This window comes from Eubalaena glacialis, chromosome 1 (genome assembly GCF_028564815.1).
Source record: "Eubalaena glacialis isolate mEubGla1 chromosome 1, mEubGla1.1.hap2.+ XY, whole genome shotgun sequence".
Classification (NCBI taxonomy): domain Eukaryota; kingdom Metazoa; phylum Chordata; class Mammalia; order Artiodactyla; family Balaenidae; genus Eubalaena; species Eubalaena glacialis.
Genome location: NC_083716.1, coordinates 228,984,249 through 229,002,315, shown reverse-complemented (window position 1 = coordinate 229,002,315; position 18,067 = coordinate 228,984,249). Strand labels below are relative to the sequence as shown.

General features: G+C 40.9%; 1 protein-coding gene across 1 annotated transcript in view; it reads left to right on the top strand.

The window, feature by feature from the left end:
• COL4A4 (collagen type IV alpha 4 chain) overlaps positions 1–18,067 on the top strand; it is a 138,716-nt gene that overhangs the window by 71,771 nt on the left and 48,878 nt on the right. Inside the window, exons 21-25 of the mRNA XM_061187994.1 lie at positions 6–169; positions 10,958–11,030; positions 11,979–12,085; positions 15,008–15,191; positions 16,969–17,037. Of these exons, the coding sequence (XP_061043977.1) occupies positions 6–169; positions 10,958–11,030; positions 11,979–12,085; positions 15,008–15,191; positions 16,969–17,037 (597 nt within the window). The remainder of the gene's footprint in view (positions 1–5; positions 170–10,957; positions 11,031–11,978; positions 12,086–15,007; positions 15,192–16,968; positions 17,038–18,067) is intronic.

Here is an 18,067-nt window from a genome sequence, read left to right as displayed (position 1 = left end):
TCTAGGAAGCACAGGGCTCTGTGCCTGCCAGCCTGGTCCCTCAGGCCCACCTGGCCCTCCAGGACTTCCTGGGAGGCAAGGGAGTACAGGAGACTTGGGACTCCCTGGACGGCTTGGAGAAAAAGGTTACCCAGGCCTTCCTGGTGCCAGAGGATCTCCAGGGCCACCAGTAAGTAACTCTCCCCAGTATCAATCTTTCTAGTTAAAAGAGACTGATAGAGATAGAATTCAATTGTACCTCTCTCCAATTTATAGTGATATATATATTGTATGTCTTGAATCTATAAGTATATTCATGACAAAAAATCATCTCTATCCTTTCATTTATTCATTCATTCATCATTCATTCATTTGTTCAGTCAACTAATATTTATTGAGCACCTACTATGTTCCAGGTACTATTCCAGGTGCTGGGGATACAGCAGGGACCAGAACACTATCTCTGCCCTCCTGGGGCCTCTACTCTGTTGGGAGGACATACACCATATAACAGATAGACGGGTGAATATAGAGTATGGCCGATGGCAATAAAGGCCATCACCATCTGGTGTGGCTTGCGTGGAGAGAGTGAGGGACAGAGCAGACATGAAGTCAAATGGCTGGAGGTTAGGAGGGGTTGGAGAGCATGGAGCGTTGTAGGTGGGTTGGCTTCGAACTTGTACTCTGGATGACATGGAGCAGCCAGTGGAGAGTTTTAAGGAGAGAGGAGTCTGACAGTAGTTTTAATTGGATCACTCAGGTAGCTTTGTTACGAACAGACCAGAGGAGACAAGGGAAGAAGTAGGGAGATTTAGCTGGGCTATTGCTGCAGTAATCCTGGTGAAATATGATGGCGGACAAGTGTACCTCTTACTGTTGGGTGTGGCGGGAAGTGGTCAGATTCTGGGTATATTTTGACTGTAGAGCCAACAGACTGGCTGTGAGGCTGGATGTGGGATATGAAAAGCAGAGAAGTAAAGGATGGAGCCAAGATGTGCAGACAATGTGAGGAGCAGGCGTGGGGGGCAGGAAAGGAAGCAGTGCTGTCGGGCACATTTTAAGTTTGGGGTGCCGATTAGACAAGCAGGTGGAGGTCTCAAGTAGGCTGTGGGATGATATTCAAGTGAGGGATCCAGATGAGAGATCGGGTGGAGCTGTAGATATTGGCTTTGTCAGAGTTTACGTGATATTTCATGCCAGAGGATGCATGAGATCTTACGGTGACTTCTATCTGCTGACCATTCCAAGAGACCATTCCAAGTGACTCGGGCTGAGGCAGGGCGGTCCCTCAGAATAAAATCACTGGAGACAGCCCTTATTACACGGGCTTAGTCCTGGGGTGGCCAGGAGCCTAACCATCAGCCCCTGTGCACTCTTTTCCATTTTCCCCAGGAAATCTCATGAAAATAAGGTTCCAGTCTGAGAGCCTTAAGTGAGGGTGATGGTTAAGCTCTTCCTGCACCAACCTTGTCAACTCAACGAGAAGTTAGGTCCTTAATATGCATATGTTGAATAAACATAATTGTAATTATCAGTATTAAGTAGGCTGCATTTTATTGTCTGCTTCTTTAATTCAACTTTTTATCATAGTCATTTTTTGTTTTTTATTTTTTAAAACAATCTTTTTTTAAGTTTATTTTTGGCTGCGTTGGGTCTTCGTTGCTGCGCACGGGCCTTCTCTAGTTGTGGTGATCAGGGGCTACTCTTCGTTGCGGTGCACGGGCTTCTCATTGCAGTGGCATCTCTTGTTGCAGAGCATGGGCTCTAAGCAGGTGGGCTTCAGTAGTTGCAGCACACAGGCTCAGTAGTTATGGCTCACGGGCTCTAGAGCTCAGGCTCAGTAGTTGTGGCACACGGGCTTAGTTGCTCCGCGGCATGTGGGATCTTCCCAGACCAGGGCTCGAACCCGTGTCCCCTACACTGGCAGGCAGATTCTTAACCACTGCGCCACCAGGGAAGTCCCATAGTTATTTTTTTATGTTGTTACTTAATCTTCATAGTGAAGGTTTTATTGGCTCTAAAATATTTTTCTTCCTTCACATTGAGTTGCTTCTCAGAGCTAACATCTTGGAGTGTGGATTACTAGTTCAGCCAGGGTTATCCTGGCGGAGGTTTATGTAATTCAGTTGCTCCAGGGCTTACCTCTTAATTTAAAAAAAAATTTTATCTTAAATTAAAGTATAGTTGATTTACAATGTTGCATTAAACTGGCCATATTTCTGATGTCTCTGTTCTGTGTATGATTCTGTCCATATGACTTCTCTGTACTAAATTCATCTCACTGTGATCATAGTTAGGGACCAAGTTCATACCATGGGGCACAAGAAAGGAAAGGAGGGAGGGAGGGATGGACAGAAAGAGAGAGCTTGAAGGACCCACAGACAAGCATTCTTGGGTGCTCTCACTCTGCCATACATCTCTCTCCTCTGCTGGTCCCTGGCCCCAGAAGCCACAGATTTGTGGGAAAGTAGAAAACAGAAAAGTAGGTTTAAGTTCTTTGCAATTTTTTCTGTGGTTGGACCAAAGCCTTGTATTCATTGCCTTAGCCTGAGAGCAGTTCCCAGGATGGGGGTTTGCCACCACGACGCTCTATTGCAAGGCATAGGGCTTAGGAGTACATGGACCAAGCTTCAAATCCCAGCTCTGACATTTGTGAGCTCGGTGGTGTTCCTGGAAGATGGATGTAGCAGCTCTGACATTTGTGAGCTCGGTGGTGTTCCTGGAAGATGGATGTAGCAACACCTGTCCTACAAGTTTGTTGGTAAGAATTCAGCAGTATATTCTGAGAGCTACAAAGTACACACCACTGAACCAGATGGCCAGGGTCGCTGGCCCTGAGGAGTTGCAGCACAAACCAAAGGTCACAAACTGCCATGGACTAAATCTGAACCTCCAGTGTGTTTCATTTTGTCCTCATAGTGTTTGTTTTTGTATTATTAATATGTTTACGGCTGCCCTTGAGAAATTGGAAGCTTTTTAGCACAGGTCACTGGATACCCACCACTGCCAGAAGCTGAGGAGGTCTGGGGGCTCGAGTCTCCACCATGCCCTCTCGCCTGCTTTTTGGAAGAGCATGGCCCCCCAGTGGGCATCTACGGTTGAAGTGCCTGATCTAGACTGTGTATAAAATAACTAGTACATGCCCGGCAGAGAGGACTTCTTGTGGCTGCTGAGATTTTGTTGTTGTGTATTTTTTTTAACCTCTTTATTGGAGTATAATTGCTTTACAATGGTGTGTTAGTTTCTGCTGTATAACAAAGTGAATCAGCTATACGTATACATATATCCCCATATCCCCTCCCTCTTGCGTCTCCTTCCCACCCTCCTTATCCCACCCCTCTAGCTGGACACAAAGCACCGAGCTGATCTCCCTGTGCTATGTGGCTGCTTCCCACTAGCTATCTATTTTACATTTGGTTGTGTATATATGTCCATGCCACTCGCTCACTTCGTCCCAGCTTACCCTTCCCCCTCCCCATATCCTCAAGTCCATTCTCTATGTCTGCCTCTTTATTCCTGTCCTCCCCCTAGGTTCTTCAGAAACTTTTTTTTTTTTTTTTTTAGATTCCATATATATGTGTTAGCATACGGTATTTTTGTTTTTCTCTTTCTGACTTACTTCACTCTGTATGACAGTCTCTAGGTCCATCCGCCTCACTACAAATAAATCAATTTGGTTTCTTTTTATGGCTGAGTAATATTCCATCGTATATATGTGCCACATCTTCTTTATCCATTCATCTGTTGATGGACACTTAGATTGCTTCCATGTCTTGGCTATTGTAAATAGAACTGCAATGAACATTGTGGTGCGTGACTCTTTTTGAATTATGCTTTTCTCAGGGTATATGCCCTGTAGTGGGATTGCTGGGTCATATGGTAGTTCTATATTTAGTTTTTTAAGGAACCGCCATACTGTTCTCCATAGTGGCTGTATCAATTTACATTCCCACCAACAGTGCAAGAGGGCTCCCTTCTCTCCACACCCTCTCCAGCATTTACTGTTTGTAGATTTTTTGATGATGGCCATTCTGACTGGTGTGAGGTGATACCTCATTGTAGTTTTGATTTGCCTTTCTCTAATGATTAGTGATGTTGAGCATCCTTTCATGTGTTTGTTGGAAATCTGTATATCTTCTTTGGAGAAATGTCTATTTTGGTCTGCCCATTTTTAGATTGGGTTGCTTGTTTTTTTGATATTGAGCTGCATGAGCTGCTTGTATATTTTGGAGATTAATCCTTTATCAGTTGCTTCGTTTGCAAATATTTTCTCCCATTCTGAGGGTTGTCTTTTCGTCTTGTTTATGTTTTCCTTTGCTGTGCAAAATCTTTTAAGTTTCATTAGGTCCCATTTGTTTATTTTTGTTTTTATTTCCATTTCTCTAGGAGGTGGGGCAAAAAGGATCTTGCTGTGATTTATGTCATAGAGTGTTCTGCTTATGTTTTCCTCTAAGAGTTTTATAGTGTCCGGTGTTACATTTAGGTCTTTAATCCATTTTGAGTTTATTTTTGTGCATGGTGTTAGGGAGTGTTCTAATTTCATTCTTTTACATGTAGCTGTCCAGTTTTCCCAGCACCACTTATTGAAGAGGCTGTCTTTTCTCTATTCTATATTCTTGCCTCCTTTATCAAAGATAGGGTGACCATATGTGCGTGGGTTTATCTCTGGGATTTCTATCCTGTTCCATTGATCTATATTTCTGTTTTTGTGCCAGTACCATACTGTCTTGATTACTGTAGCTTTGTAGTATAGTCTGATGTCCGAGAGCCTGATTCCTCCAGCTCCGTTTTTCTTTCTCAAGGTTGCTTTGGCTATTCGGGGTCTCTTGTGTTTCCATACAAATTGGGAAATTTTTGTTCTAGTGCTGTGAAAAATGCCATTGGTAGTTTGATAGGGATTTCACTGAATCTGTAGATTGCTTTGGGTAGTATAGTCATTTTCACAATGTTGATTCTTCCAATCCAAGAACATGGTATATCTCTCCATCTGTTTGTATCATCTTTAATTTCTTTCATCAGTGTCTTGTAGTTTTCTGCATAAAGGCCTTTTGGCTTCTTAGGTAGGTTTATTCCTAGGTATTTTATTCTTTTTGTTGCAATGGTAAATGGGAGTGTTTCCTTAATTTCTCTTTCAGATTTTTCATTAGTGTATAGGAATGCAAGAGATTTCTGTGCATAATTTTGTATCCTGCTGCTTTACCAAATTCATTGATTAGCTCTAGTAGTTTTCTGGTAGCATCTTTAGGATTCTCTATGTATAGTATCATGTCATCTGCAAACAGTGACAGCTTTACTTCTTCTTTTCCAATTTGGATTACTTTTATTTCTTTTTCTTCTCTGATTGCTGTGGCTAAAACTTCCAAAACTATGTTGAATAATAGTGATGAGAGTGGGTAATCTTGTCTTGTTCCTGATCTTAGAGGAAATGATTTCAGTTTTTCACCACTGAGAAAGATGCTGGCTGTGGGTTTGTCATATATGGCCTTTATTATGTGGAGTTAAGTTCCCTCTATGTCTATATTCTGGAGGGTTTTTATCATAAATCGGTGTTGAATTTTGTCGAAAGTTTTTTCTGCATCTATTGAGATGATCATATGGCTTTTCTCCTTCTATTTGTTAATATGGTGTATCACATTGATTGATTTGCGTATATTGAAGAATCCTTGCATTCTTGGGATAAACCCCACTTGATCATGGTGTATGATCCTTTTAATGTGCTGTTGGATTCTGTTTGCTAGCATTTTGTTGAGGATTTCTGCATCTATGTTCATCAGTGATATTGGCCTGTAGTTTTCTTTCTTTGTGATATCTTTGTCTGGTTTTGGTATCAGGGTGATGGTGGCCTCATAGAGTGAGTTGGAGAGTGCTCCTCCCTCTGCTATATTTTGGAAGAGTTTGACAAGGATATGTATTAGCTCTTCTCTAAATGTTTGATAGAATTCACCTGTGAAGCCATCTGGTCCTGGCCTTTTGTTTGTTGGAAGATTTGTAATCACAGTTTCAATTTCAGTGCTTGTGATTGGTCTGTTTATATTTTCTATTTCTTCCTGGTTCAGTCTTGTAAGGTTGTGCTTTTCTAAGAATTTGTCCATTTCTTCCAGGTTGTCCATTTTACTGGCATATTGTTGCTTGTAGTAATCTCTCATGATCCTTTGTATTTCTGCAGTGTCAGTTGTTACTTCTCATTTTTCCTTTCTAATTTTACTGATTTGAGTCTTCTCCCTTTTTTTCTTGATGAGTCTGGCTAATGGTTTATCAATTTTATGTTCTCAAAGAACCAGCTTTTAGTTTTATTGATCTTTCCTGTCATTTCCTTCATTTCTTTTTCATTTATTTCTGATCTGATCTTTATGATTTCTTTCCTTCTGCTTACTTTGGGGATATTTTGTTCTTCTTTCTCTAATTGCTTTAGGTGTAAGGTTAGTTTGTTTATTTGAGAAGTTTTTGTTTCTTGAGGTAGCATTCTATTGCTATGAACTTCCCTCTTAGAACTGCTTTTGCTGCATCCCATAGGTTTTCGGTCATCGTGTTTTCATTGTCATTTGTTTCTAGGTATTTTTTAATTTCTTCTTTGATTTCTTCAGTGATCTCTTGATTATTTAGTAGTGTATTGTTTAGCCTCCACGTGTTTGTATTTTTTTACAGATTTTTTCCTGTAATTGATATCTAGTCTCATAATGTTGTGGTTGGAAATAATATTTGATATGACTTCAATTTTCTTAAATTTACCAAGGCTTGATTTGTTACCCAAGATATGATCTGTCTTGGAGAATGTTCCATGAGCACTTGAGAAGAAAGTGTATTCTGTTGTTTTTGGATGGAATATCCTATAAATATCAATTAAGTCCATCTTGTTTAATGTATCATTTAAAGCTTGTGTTTCCTTATTTATTTTCATTTTGGATGATCTGTCCATTGGTGAAAGTGGGGTGTTAAAGTCCCCTATTATGACTGTGTTACTGTTGATTTCCCCTTTTATGACTGTTAGCATGTGCCTTATGTATTGAGGTGCTCCTATGTTGGGTGCATAAATATTTACAATTGTTCTATCTTCTTCTTGGACTGAGCCCTTGATCATTATGTAGTGTCCTTCTTTGTCTCTTGTAATAGTCTTTATTTTAAAGTCTATTTTGTCTGATATGAGAGTTGCTACTCCAGCTTTCTTTTGATTTCCGTTTGCATGGAATATCTTTTTCCATCCCCTCACTTTCAGTCTGTATGTGTCCCTAGGTCTGAAGTGGGTCTCTGTACACAGCATATATACGGGTCTTGTTTTTGTATCCATTCAGCCAGTCTGTGTCTTTTGGTTGGAGCATTTAATCCATTTACATTTAAGGTAATTATCGATATGTATGTTCCTTAATTGTTTTGGGTTTTTTATTGTAGGTCTTTTCCTTCTCTTGTGTTTCCTGTCTAGAGAAGTTCCTTTAGCATTTGTTGTTCAAGCTGGTTTGGTGGTGCTGAATTCTCTTAGCTTTTGCTTGTCTGCAAAGGTTTTAATTTCTCCATCGAATCTGAATGAGATCATTGCTGGGTAGAGTAATCTTTGTTGTAGGTTTTTCCCTTTCATCACTTTAAATATGTCCTGACACTCCCTTCTGGCTTGCAGAGCTTCTGCTGAAAGATCAGCTGTTAACCTTATGGGGATTCCCTTGTATGTTATTTGTTGTTTTTCCCTTGCTGCTTTTAATACATTTTCTTTGTATTTAATTTTTGATAGTTTGGTTAATATGTGTCTTGGTGTGTTTCTCCTTGGATTTATCCTGTATGGGACTCTCTGCGCTTCCTGGACTTGATTGACTATTTCCTTTCCCATATTAGGGAAGTTTTCAACTATAATCTCTTCAAATATTTTCTCAGTCCCTTTTTTTCTCTTCTTTTTCTGGGACCCCTATAATTCGAATGTTGGTGTGTTGAGTGTTGTCCCAGAGGTCTCTGAGACTGTCCTCAATTCTTTTCATTCTTTTTTCTTTATTCTGCTCTGCGGTAGTTATTTCCAGTATTTTATCTTCCAGGTCACTTATCCGTTCTTCTACCTCACTTACTCTGCTATTGATTCCTTCTAGAGAATTTTTAATTTCATTTATTGTGTTGTTCATCATTGTTTGTTTGCTCTTTAGTTCTTCTATGTCCTTGTTAAACGTTTCTTGTATTTTCTCCATTCTATTTCCAAGAATTTGGATATCTTTACTATCATTACTCTGAATTCTTTTTCAGGTAGACTGCCTATTTCCTCTTCATTTGTTTGTTCTTCTGGGTTTTTACCTTGCTCCTTCATCTGCTGTGTGTTTCTCTGTCTTCTCATTTTGCTTAACTTACTGTGTTTGGGGTCTCCTCTGCGCAGGCAGCAAGTTTGTAGTTCCCGTTGTTTTTGGTGTCTGCCCCCAGTGGCTAAGGTTGGTTCAGTGGGTTGTGTAGGCTTCCTGGTGGAGGGGACTGGTGCCTGTGTTCTGGTGGATGAGGCTGGATCTTGTCTTTCTGGTGGGCAGGACCACATCCGATGGTGTGTTTTGGGGTGTCTGTGAACTTATTATGATTTTAGGCAGCCTCTCTGCTAATAGGTGGTGTTGTGTTCCTATCTTGCTAGTTGTTTGGCATAGGGTGTCCAGCACTGGAGCTTGCTCCTCGTTCAGTGGAGTTGGGTCTTAGTGTTGGGATGGAGATGTCTGGGAGAGCTTTCGCCATTTGATATTACGTGGGGCCGGGAGGTCTCTGGTGGACCAATGTCCTGAACTCAGCTCTCCCACCTCAGAGGCTCAAGCCTGACACCTGGCTGGAGCACCAAGACCCTGTCAGCCACTCGGCGCAGAAGAAAAGTGAGAAAAAATAAACAAAATAAATAAATAAAGTTATTAAAATAAAAAATTAAAAAATTATTAAAAATAAAAAAATTAAAAAGTAATAAAAAAAGAAAGAAAGAAAGAAGAGAGCAACCAAACTAAGAAACAAATCCACCAATGATAACAAGCGCTCAAAACTATACTAAAAAAAAAACGGACAGACAGAACCCTAGGACAAATGGTAAAAGCAAAGCTATACAGACAAAATCACACAAAGAAGCACACACTTACACCCTCACAAAAAGAGAGAAAGAAAAAATATATATATATATTAATAAAAAAAAGGAAGAGAGCAACCAAATCAATAAACAAATCTACCAATGATAATAAGCTCTAAATACTAAACTAAGATAAACATAAAACCAGAAACAAATTAGATGCAGAAAACAAACCCCAAGTCTACAGTTGCTCCCAAAGTCCACTGCCTCAATTTTGGGTTGATTCGTTGTCTATTCAGGTATTCCAGAGATGATTGTGGAGATTTAATCTGCTGCTCCTGAGGCTGCTGGGAGAGATTTCCCCTTCTCTTCTTCGTTCGCACAGCTCCTGGGGTTCAGCTTTGGATTTCGCCCCTCCTCTGTGTGTAGGTTGCCCTCTGGCATCTGTTCCCCGCTCAGACAGGAGGGGGTTAAAGGAGCAGCTGATTTGGGGGCTCTGGCTCACTCAGGTCAGGGAGAGGGAGGGGTACGGAATGTGGGGGGAGCCTGTGGCAGCAGAGGTCAGCATGATGTTGCAACAGCCTGAGGTGCGCCGTGTGTTCTCCTGGGGAAGTTGTCCCTGGATCACGGGACCCTGGCAGTGGCGGGCTGCACAGGCTCCCGGGAGGGGAGGTGTGGATAGTGACCTGTGCTTGCACACAGGCTTCTTGGTGGCTGCAGCAGCAGCCTTAGCGTCTCATGCCCGTCTCTGGTGTCCGCGCTGATAGCCGAGGTTCGCACCTGTCTCTGGAGCTCGTTTAGGTGGTGCTCTGAATGGGAGTATTGAGTAGTGTGTGGAGCTGTATTTTCTCTACATTAAATGGCTCCCAACCATTTTGTCCACTTTAGTTTTGATACCTGTTGTATACATTTTAGGCTTTTTTCTTTGCTCTTATTGTTTGATGCTGCCATTGTCCTTTCTCTACTTGTACCTCTACCCCCCTTTGTAGTTCACTGCTCATGAACTAATAGAGGCCAGTTAAAAAGATAGTTAAGCTTGCTTGACCATGCTGTTAAGATTGTATGAAAAAAAGACAAAGTGGCATCTATGTAAGCAAAGCAAGTGGTCTGCTCAGTCATTTTTACCTCCTTCCAAATTCTTGTCTATGTTTCTTGATCATTGAGGTCACCAGATAAGTGACCTTAAGCTATGTACAGTGCTTCTATAACTGTGCTTACCGTAATGCTTGGTCATTCTAATATACCAAAGGTAGGATTACAGATTTTTGATATGGCTTACTATTTAATAATGTGTAACACAAAACCATGACTGAAATAGTCCAGTCTCAGGACAGTGTTGAAGTTAAAAGATGATGAGCCCATTGGCCAAAATCAGTTGTTTACTTGCCATACAGAGGAAATACATTGATTACAGAAAGATTGCCTCCTCTTGCTCATCAGTGTCCTACAATATCACAGTGTTTTTCATCACGTTCATTCCTAAACCTCTGTGTTCTGCTCTAGTGCCAGCTGTTGTGGTTAACCTCTCCCCTCCTTTCCTCCCAATTCTACATTACAACACTCAAGATAGTTAAATTTTTTAATTATAAATTATTTTGAGATAAATTTTTATGTTATGACTCACAAGAAGTTGCACAGTCATACCCAGAGGTCCCATGTACACTTCACCCGGCTTCCCCCAATGAATATCTTACAGAACCGTAGTACATTGCCAAAACCAAGAAACGGACAGTGATACATTTCTGTTCACTCAGGCACAGACGTTATTCAGATTCCACCAGCTTTCACATGCAGTTAAAGAACCTCAGTTTTGTAAGGCAGGACCCCCCTTGGAAGGTGGGGAAGAGAATGACATCAACAGTACCAAACTAGAATCTAGAGCAGGTGATTTAGAAGGAAAGAAGAGAGAGGTTAGATGTATACAAATAACTTTTGACCCATCACAGTTAAACTGATTTTTTCCTCGTATTTTTTACCAAGGGAAAACCTGGTACCTCAGGACCACCCGGCAGCAAAGGAGAAAAAGGTGACCTGGTTGTATCAAGAGTGAAAGGTGAGCATAATCAATCACGTAGCTCCCTGCCATTTTATGAATGATGTATGAACCATTCTCTTGCATTAATTTCTCCTGTGACCGCAGATCAATTCTATAATAAGATTTGGGATTGTTGAGATTGCTTAAAAAAAATACTCCCCGCCCTTCGGAGTCGTGTGAATGTTGAGCCTAAATCCTATGCTCAAATCCTCACTGTTGTGAATTGGGTTTGAAACAAGACCTCCTTTGCTTTGCCTAGCATTTATTCACTGCCTTATAGTATCCTGTATTAATCAAGAATATTTTGGTTGTAAGCGACAAAAACCCAGCTTGAAGTAGTGTTTTTAGAGAAGTGATTTATTGACTTAAACAAAATTTGAAAGGTTAGGTGTATGGTTTGCACTGGGACGACTGTATGAGAAGGCTGTCTTGGCATCTTGCATCTTTCTTTGCACTGTCTGCATTTTCTCCCTGTCTGGTTTTCTCTGGGCTATGGGTACGTGCCCCCAGGTAGCTCCAAGTTCTTACAGCCAGAGGTGAAAGAGAGCTCTACCTCTTTCTGCTCCAGTTAGAAAAAAAAAGGTCCAGGAAGGACTGGATTAGCCTGGGGCGTGGGCCCAACCATGGACCATTCCCCCACTCACTGTGGCCAGGGGATGGCATACCGTGTTTGGTGTCACACAAGCAGAGGAAGATGCTGTAGGGATTGGCACCTCCACACACAACCTCCTTGTCAGAACAGGAAAAGAAACATTTCCCAAATAAGAGATTCAATGGGTTTGGCACTTGTCAATCTCCCCTTTGACTTTTGCATGATTGTCTTCGTGTGACTTTAGTCAACTGAGACACTGAGAGGAACCTCTACCAGCCCAGAGTCATGGTCATTGCCTTTATCTTTAGTCCTTTGTTTCCTTCTACTTCATCCATTGCTGAGAAGGGCTTGACTCTTTCGGCCTTTGTTACCAGGGCACAAAGGAGAAAGAGGTCCTGATGGGCCCCCAGGATTTCCAGGGCAGCAGGGACAACACGGTCAAGATGGATATGCTGGAGAAAAAGGGGACCCAGGACCGCTGGTGTGTATAATTCTTCTCCTGCTATAGAGTTTCACTCTCTTACATGGTCACAAAGTGTCTGTTTTCCCCTTCTCAGTTTAAAAAAGCTGAACAGTAAAGTGTCAACGTGCTGTAAATCAGAGTCACCTTTGATTCACTGCCACAAAAAGATGGCTGTTATAAAAGGTATGGATTATTGCAGATGGTCTAAAATCCTGAGTGGCAGTTCATCATAGCCAGACTTTCTGTCCCTAGTCTTTATATTATTCTCGTGGTGCTTATTTCCTTCTGGGGCCCTTGTCTCTACAAAGCCCCCACTGGTTTCAGGTCTGTTCAGTTGACTCTGTAGGGTGGAGGATAGCACACAGGTCCTGATAATTACCTTCAGTTTTGTTCTCTGATGAAGAAGCACATGAGGGGAAGTGGCAAGCGAGAAGGGATGAACTAGTGCAGATCCACTGGATAGACGTATTGGCTGATGGAAGGTCCCACTGATAAATGATAATTCTGCATTTTTCAAACATGTTTTGGGTGGAGACCACATGTAGCTGATGAAGTTCATGAGAAAAGACTATGAGACATAATCAGGAACTTAAAATATCTTGGCATATGAGGTATTTTTGAATGCTTGCAATGCTACACAAACTGAGCTAGATGTTTTACTCGTAACTGTTGTCTTCTGAGGAATAATTATCTTTGAGAGTTTACAGTAAGGAGATGGAGGCCTAGGGTATGTTACTCAAGGTCAACTATCTATCAAGTAGGCTAAACAGGAGGGAAAACCCAGTCTTTCTTATTTCAAGTACATGCTATTTCCACCAGATCATGCAGCCTGCCATTGAGAGTGTTGTAAAAAGGAAGGACCATGTTCTGATTTTATAGGAATCCTATCTGATAAAATACATGTGAATAAGAGACGGAAGTTTGGAAGTTGGGTTAGATGGTATTTATAGCTTTCTGGTCTTTCAGCGGATATTGAGTCTATAACTAATCTTCTCTGCTTTAGATTTGGTAATCCCTGTTTCATTCATTCTTCCACTTAAGAAACTACAGTGGTCCCCCCCTTATCCACAGGAGATATGGTGCAAGACCCCAAGTGGATGCCTGAAACCGTGGATAGTACCCGACCCCATACATACCTATGATACATACCTATGATAGAGTTTAATTTATAAATTAGGCACTGTAAGAGATTAACAACTAATAATAAAATAAAACAATTATAACAATATACTGTAATAAAATTTATGTGAATGTAGTGTCTCTCTCTCTCAAAATATCTTATTGTACACATTTAATGCCTTTCCATCTTAACTAAGCACTTAGCAAGCACTTTGCCATGACTTCTGCAGGTTGCGGTGTGAGAGCAAAACTAGCACAAATTTCATTTTCCTTCTTCACAATTTCATGGATATAAAAGTCATTCTTACCATAGATCTTAGCAACCTCAGCATACGATTCTTTTTTCTTTCCTTATTAAATTGAGAACTCGCACCTTTTCACTTAAAGGAAGCACTTTACAACTTGTCTCTGGCATATCTGAATTATCAGCATCACTACTCTTGTGCTTTGGGGCTGTTATTAAGTAAAATAAGGGTGACTTGCACACAAGCACTGCGATACCACTGCAGTCAATCTGATAACCAGACGCTACTAAGTGACTAACTGAAGGATATGCTGGAGAAAGGGTTCATTCACGTCCCTAGTGAGTTGGAGCAAGACGGCTTCATCATGCTACTCAGAACGGAGCGCAGTTTAAAACTTGTGAATTGTTTATGTCTGGAATTTTCCATTTAATATTTTCAGACCGTGGGTAACTGAAACCTTGGAAAGTGAAACCGTGAATAAGCAGGGGACTGCTGTATTTAGAAACCAACGTCACTGAGTGATAATTGTCATCATGTACTAACCTAACTGAAAAACCGAAGTGTATTTACAGATCAGATTGGGAGAGGAATTTCTATAACACCCACTAGGGACGGGGGAATCTCTCTAGAGTGTCAGACTGAGTCTGAAACAATTCAGACTCATAGACCACATTTGGGACCAGGCCTCTCAGAAGGCTAGAAGGCGTGACCCTCAACTTGCCTGCGGGGCAGTGTCAGGCATTCCTCATACACAAGAGTCCTTGCAGCTTTTCATTCAGTTGGGGTGAAGGCAGTGAGATTCCCATATGCAGAAGTGAGAGCAGCCTGGGCTTGAAAGCCTCCTTCTCCACGGGAGTATCTGCACCACACAGCTAGCTTGCGGGGACCCCACAAGGAACTTGCCAGTTACAGGAGCCACCTCTTAAGGAAGCCCTGACAAAGGCTCCACACAGGTCTTTATAGTTCTTCCAGACCAGATGCAAGTTTTGCAGCCAGGGATTAATTTTACCATAAGCAATGTGGTCTAGTAACGCAGTTGACATCCATTTTTATGCAGATTCCTGAAGAGCAGAACTAGACCATTAACCAAAGTCAAATTCTTACGCAGGAGGAGAAAGGATTTGTCAGCCCTTGGCCCACAGAGGTGGAGGGCGACAAAGTCCATCCCTGTGTCTTACAATCATGCAGAAAAAAATGTTTCTAATAGATAAGAGTTTATTTAGTTTGTAAGCCCACCACTTCCCTTAATTTATGCATTTCTATATTTTATTGTATTTTCTGTCACAGAGTGGTTCTAAATAAAATTTCTTATTCTGTATTTAAGACATAACACATATAATTTTCTGTTTTTGAGTCATAAAACACACATCAAGAGCATATATATATGTCTGTAAATATGTATGTAAAACATTAAGAAGAATCTTAGTTAATTATTTAAAATTACATTTGCTATTAAGTAACTTCTAGAATTAACTGGCTTTCTGCATGCATTTCTGTAGCCTACAATGACAATGAATGCTTTGAGTTCATGGCCTTTCAAGGGTTGGTAATTGACTCTTGATGCAAATGTTCTCAGGGAGATCATGAAGATGCAGCCCCAGGTGATAAAGGGCCTCCTGGACCACCAGGCCCCCCGGGCAGAGCAGGACCTAGGGGGCCTCCAGGACTGGGATTTCCTGGTCCACCAGGAGAGAGAGGGCAACCAGGAGCTCCAGGCTGCCCAGGCAAGAGGGGCCCTGATGGCTGGAAGGGTCAGAAAGGTAATTTTGAATGTTTTTGTGGCAGAATGTCAAGTGAAATCATGGAAACTAAAGTAAGCCTCTCTTCTGGGCAAAGTTATTACAGTTATGGTAGAACCTCTAAAATAAAATTCCCACAATTCACTGTTCAAACCTTGAATGTTGTCAAACAAATAAAAGCATTACAGCACAATCAATACTTAAAACAAATCTTTAAAATGCTAAGATGTCTTTGCTGATTTATTGGTTTGGCAAATTGCCTTTCATTCATTTCTCAGTATCAATGTGGACAATCTGACTCTTAAAATTACATACATGTATATATTCAAAATCTCTCTTTTTTTACTGTCTTTTGAGATTATGCATTTTATTTGAATAGAAACACTAATATTTCATTTTAAAAATACAGCATTGTCCATGAAAACCCATTTGTAGGCATTCTAGGGAGAAAAAAAGGAGGGATTTTAAATATATTTGACAGTTATTTGGATTTCAAACAATAAAGTGACTTGTAGTTTTATAGCTCAGAACTTTTAAAAAGGTTGGAAAAAGATTGATTTAAGATTTTCTCTTTTGTAATATGTGCATATGACTTGAGTTACATAGTTACTTGTGAAATTTTATAATATAGTAATATGTTTGGTTCTTGCTTTGACAACATAGAAAGACAAATACCTTGGAATTTGATATGGTTTAAGATCATGGTCTGGAACCATCAAAATATAACATTATTTTTATTCATATGGTACGTTTTTTATTTAACAGCTTATGGTGTAATACATTATGAGATGTAATTTCTGTTATAAAAGGGAAACATCCCATTTTAAAGGAGAAGAAAACTCAGAGCACAACTTTGAAATTTTATTTTCTTTACCAAGTGAAATGAAGGATGACAAAACCACATTGCAAAGTCATTAGAAAAACAAGAGCCAGTATATATATATATTTTTAATAAATTTCTTTATTTTATTTTTGGCTGCATTTTGTCTTCATTGCTACATGCAGGCTTTCTCTAGTTGCAGTGAACTGGGCCTACTCTTCGTTGCGGTGCGCGGGCTTCTCCTTGCGGAAGCTTCTCTTGTTGCAGAGCACGGGCTTTAGGCGCGTGGGCTTCTGTAGTTGTGGCACATGGGATCAGTAGTTGTGGCTCGCGGGCTCCAGAGCACAGGCTCAGTAGTTGTGGCACATGGGCTTAGTTACTCCACGGCACGTGGGATCTTCCCTGACCAGGGCTCGGGCCCGTGTCCCCTGCATTGGCAGATGGATTCCCAACCACTGAGCCACCAGGGAAGCCCCCAGAGACAATATATTTGAAGCACCTGACCCATGGCAAGCCCTCAGTAAACGGAAGCTGTTACTAGTATCTCTCCCAGTCTCTTCATCTGCACAATTCCCCCACATCCAAGCTAGGAGTCAAATCTTCGGGACTCAGTGTTGGATGCTTGCTGCTATTTCATGATTTATCAAAGCTTCCGATTCCATTGTATTAGACATCCATGGGTCTATACATCCATTATTTTTTGTAAGTAATTAAACTGATATTTCTTGGAATCAATATTTTTCTTATTCCCCTTCTGTCTATTACTGTCTGACAGTTGAAGTTCAGATTTCAGGACAGATCTTCTAGAAATTCAAAATAAACGTAGTTCAGGTGACCTAATGAGACTCGAGAGTCTTCTTTTCCTTTGAATTCCACATATACTGTATGAAGAAGTATCTTGATCGAGTTGTCATTGAGATTCACGTTGCATTGGACTATCAATTATGTGAATGCCACTTTTTTTTTTTTTCATTCCAGGTGATACAATTCCTTGTAACGTAACCTACCCTGGGAGGCCAGGCCCGCCAGGTTTTGATGGACCTCCAGGTACGATCAAGGAGAAGTTACTGTCATACACATTCCCAACTAAAAGAACTGTCAAGACAGATAAACCAATAGCAAATCCTCAGGGAACTATTTAGGATATTTCTACCCTGATTATAAAGTTTTGAGGGACTATCGGGAAACAGCATTTGTAGCCATTCCCCTTGGGTCCGCCGTCCACCAAACACACTCTGAACAATATTTCTGTGCAACAGAATTTACCTTGATTTGATCACATATCAGCAAAAATGATTGCCCTTTGAGCATTTTAAAACTATATCTTCTTTCTTTACTTGTGCCCCGAGAGTGAAAGTTGATCATTTGCTTACTGATTATAAGTTTTACTCTATTCTGCTTTCCAAGAGACCCAAATATCTGACCAGAAACATTCTGAAAAATGCCCATGCATCTACACCCCTGATTACACTTTCATACAACCACTGCACTTGACTCAATCACCTATTTATAGCTGAATTAAACCCTAGATCTATATAAGGGATTTTGTCTAATTTTTTTTTATTTATTTAGAGTTCACTTAAATTGACCTGTTAAGTACTACTAGCATGGCCACTAAAGGTCACCTTTCTTGTTCTACGTAACTATCAATACAAAAAGTGTTTAAGCGTTGAATGATGAATGACTCTCTTTTGCCCTCTATAACCACTAGCTTTCACAGTAGTGTTGTGTAACAACCTCCAAATTGCAGTGGGCTTTAACAAATAATGTTTATTTTCTGCCTATGGGTCTGTCGTTGGCTGGGGTTCAGCTGATCTAAGATGCTCTCTATCGGCTTCGTGCCTGGCTCTGGGTCAGGTCAGGTCTGCAGCAGGCATCTCATTGTGAGGCCAGGGTGTGCTCTGCTCCTGTGGCTGCAGAAGTGCCAGAGGGTGGGGCCCAGCTTCACTGGCACTGTTCACACCTCTTATTACTTCATGGTGTTACTATCCTATTGGCCAAAGCAAGTCACATGGCCAAGTCCTGGATCAAAGTGTGGGAAATACAGGCCACCCACCACAAGGCAGTGGCAAGGGTG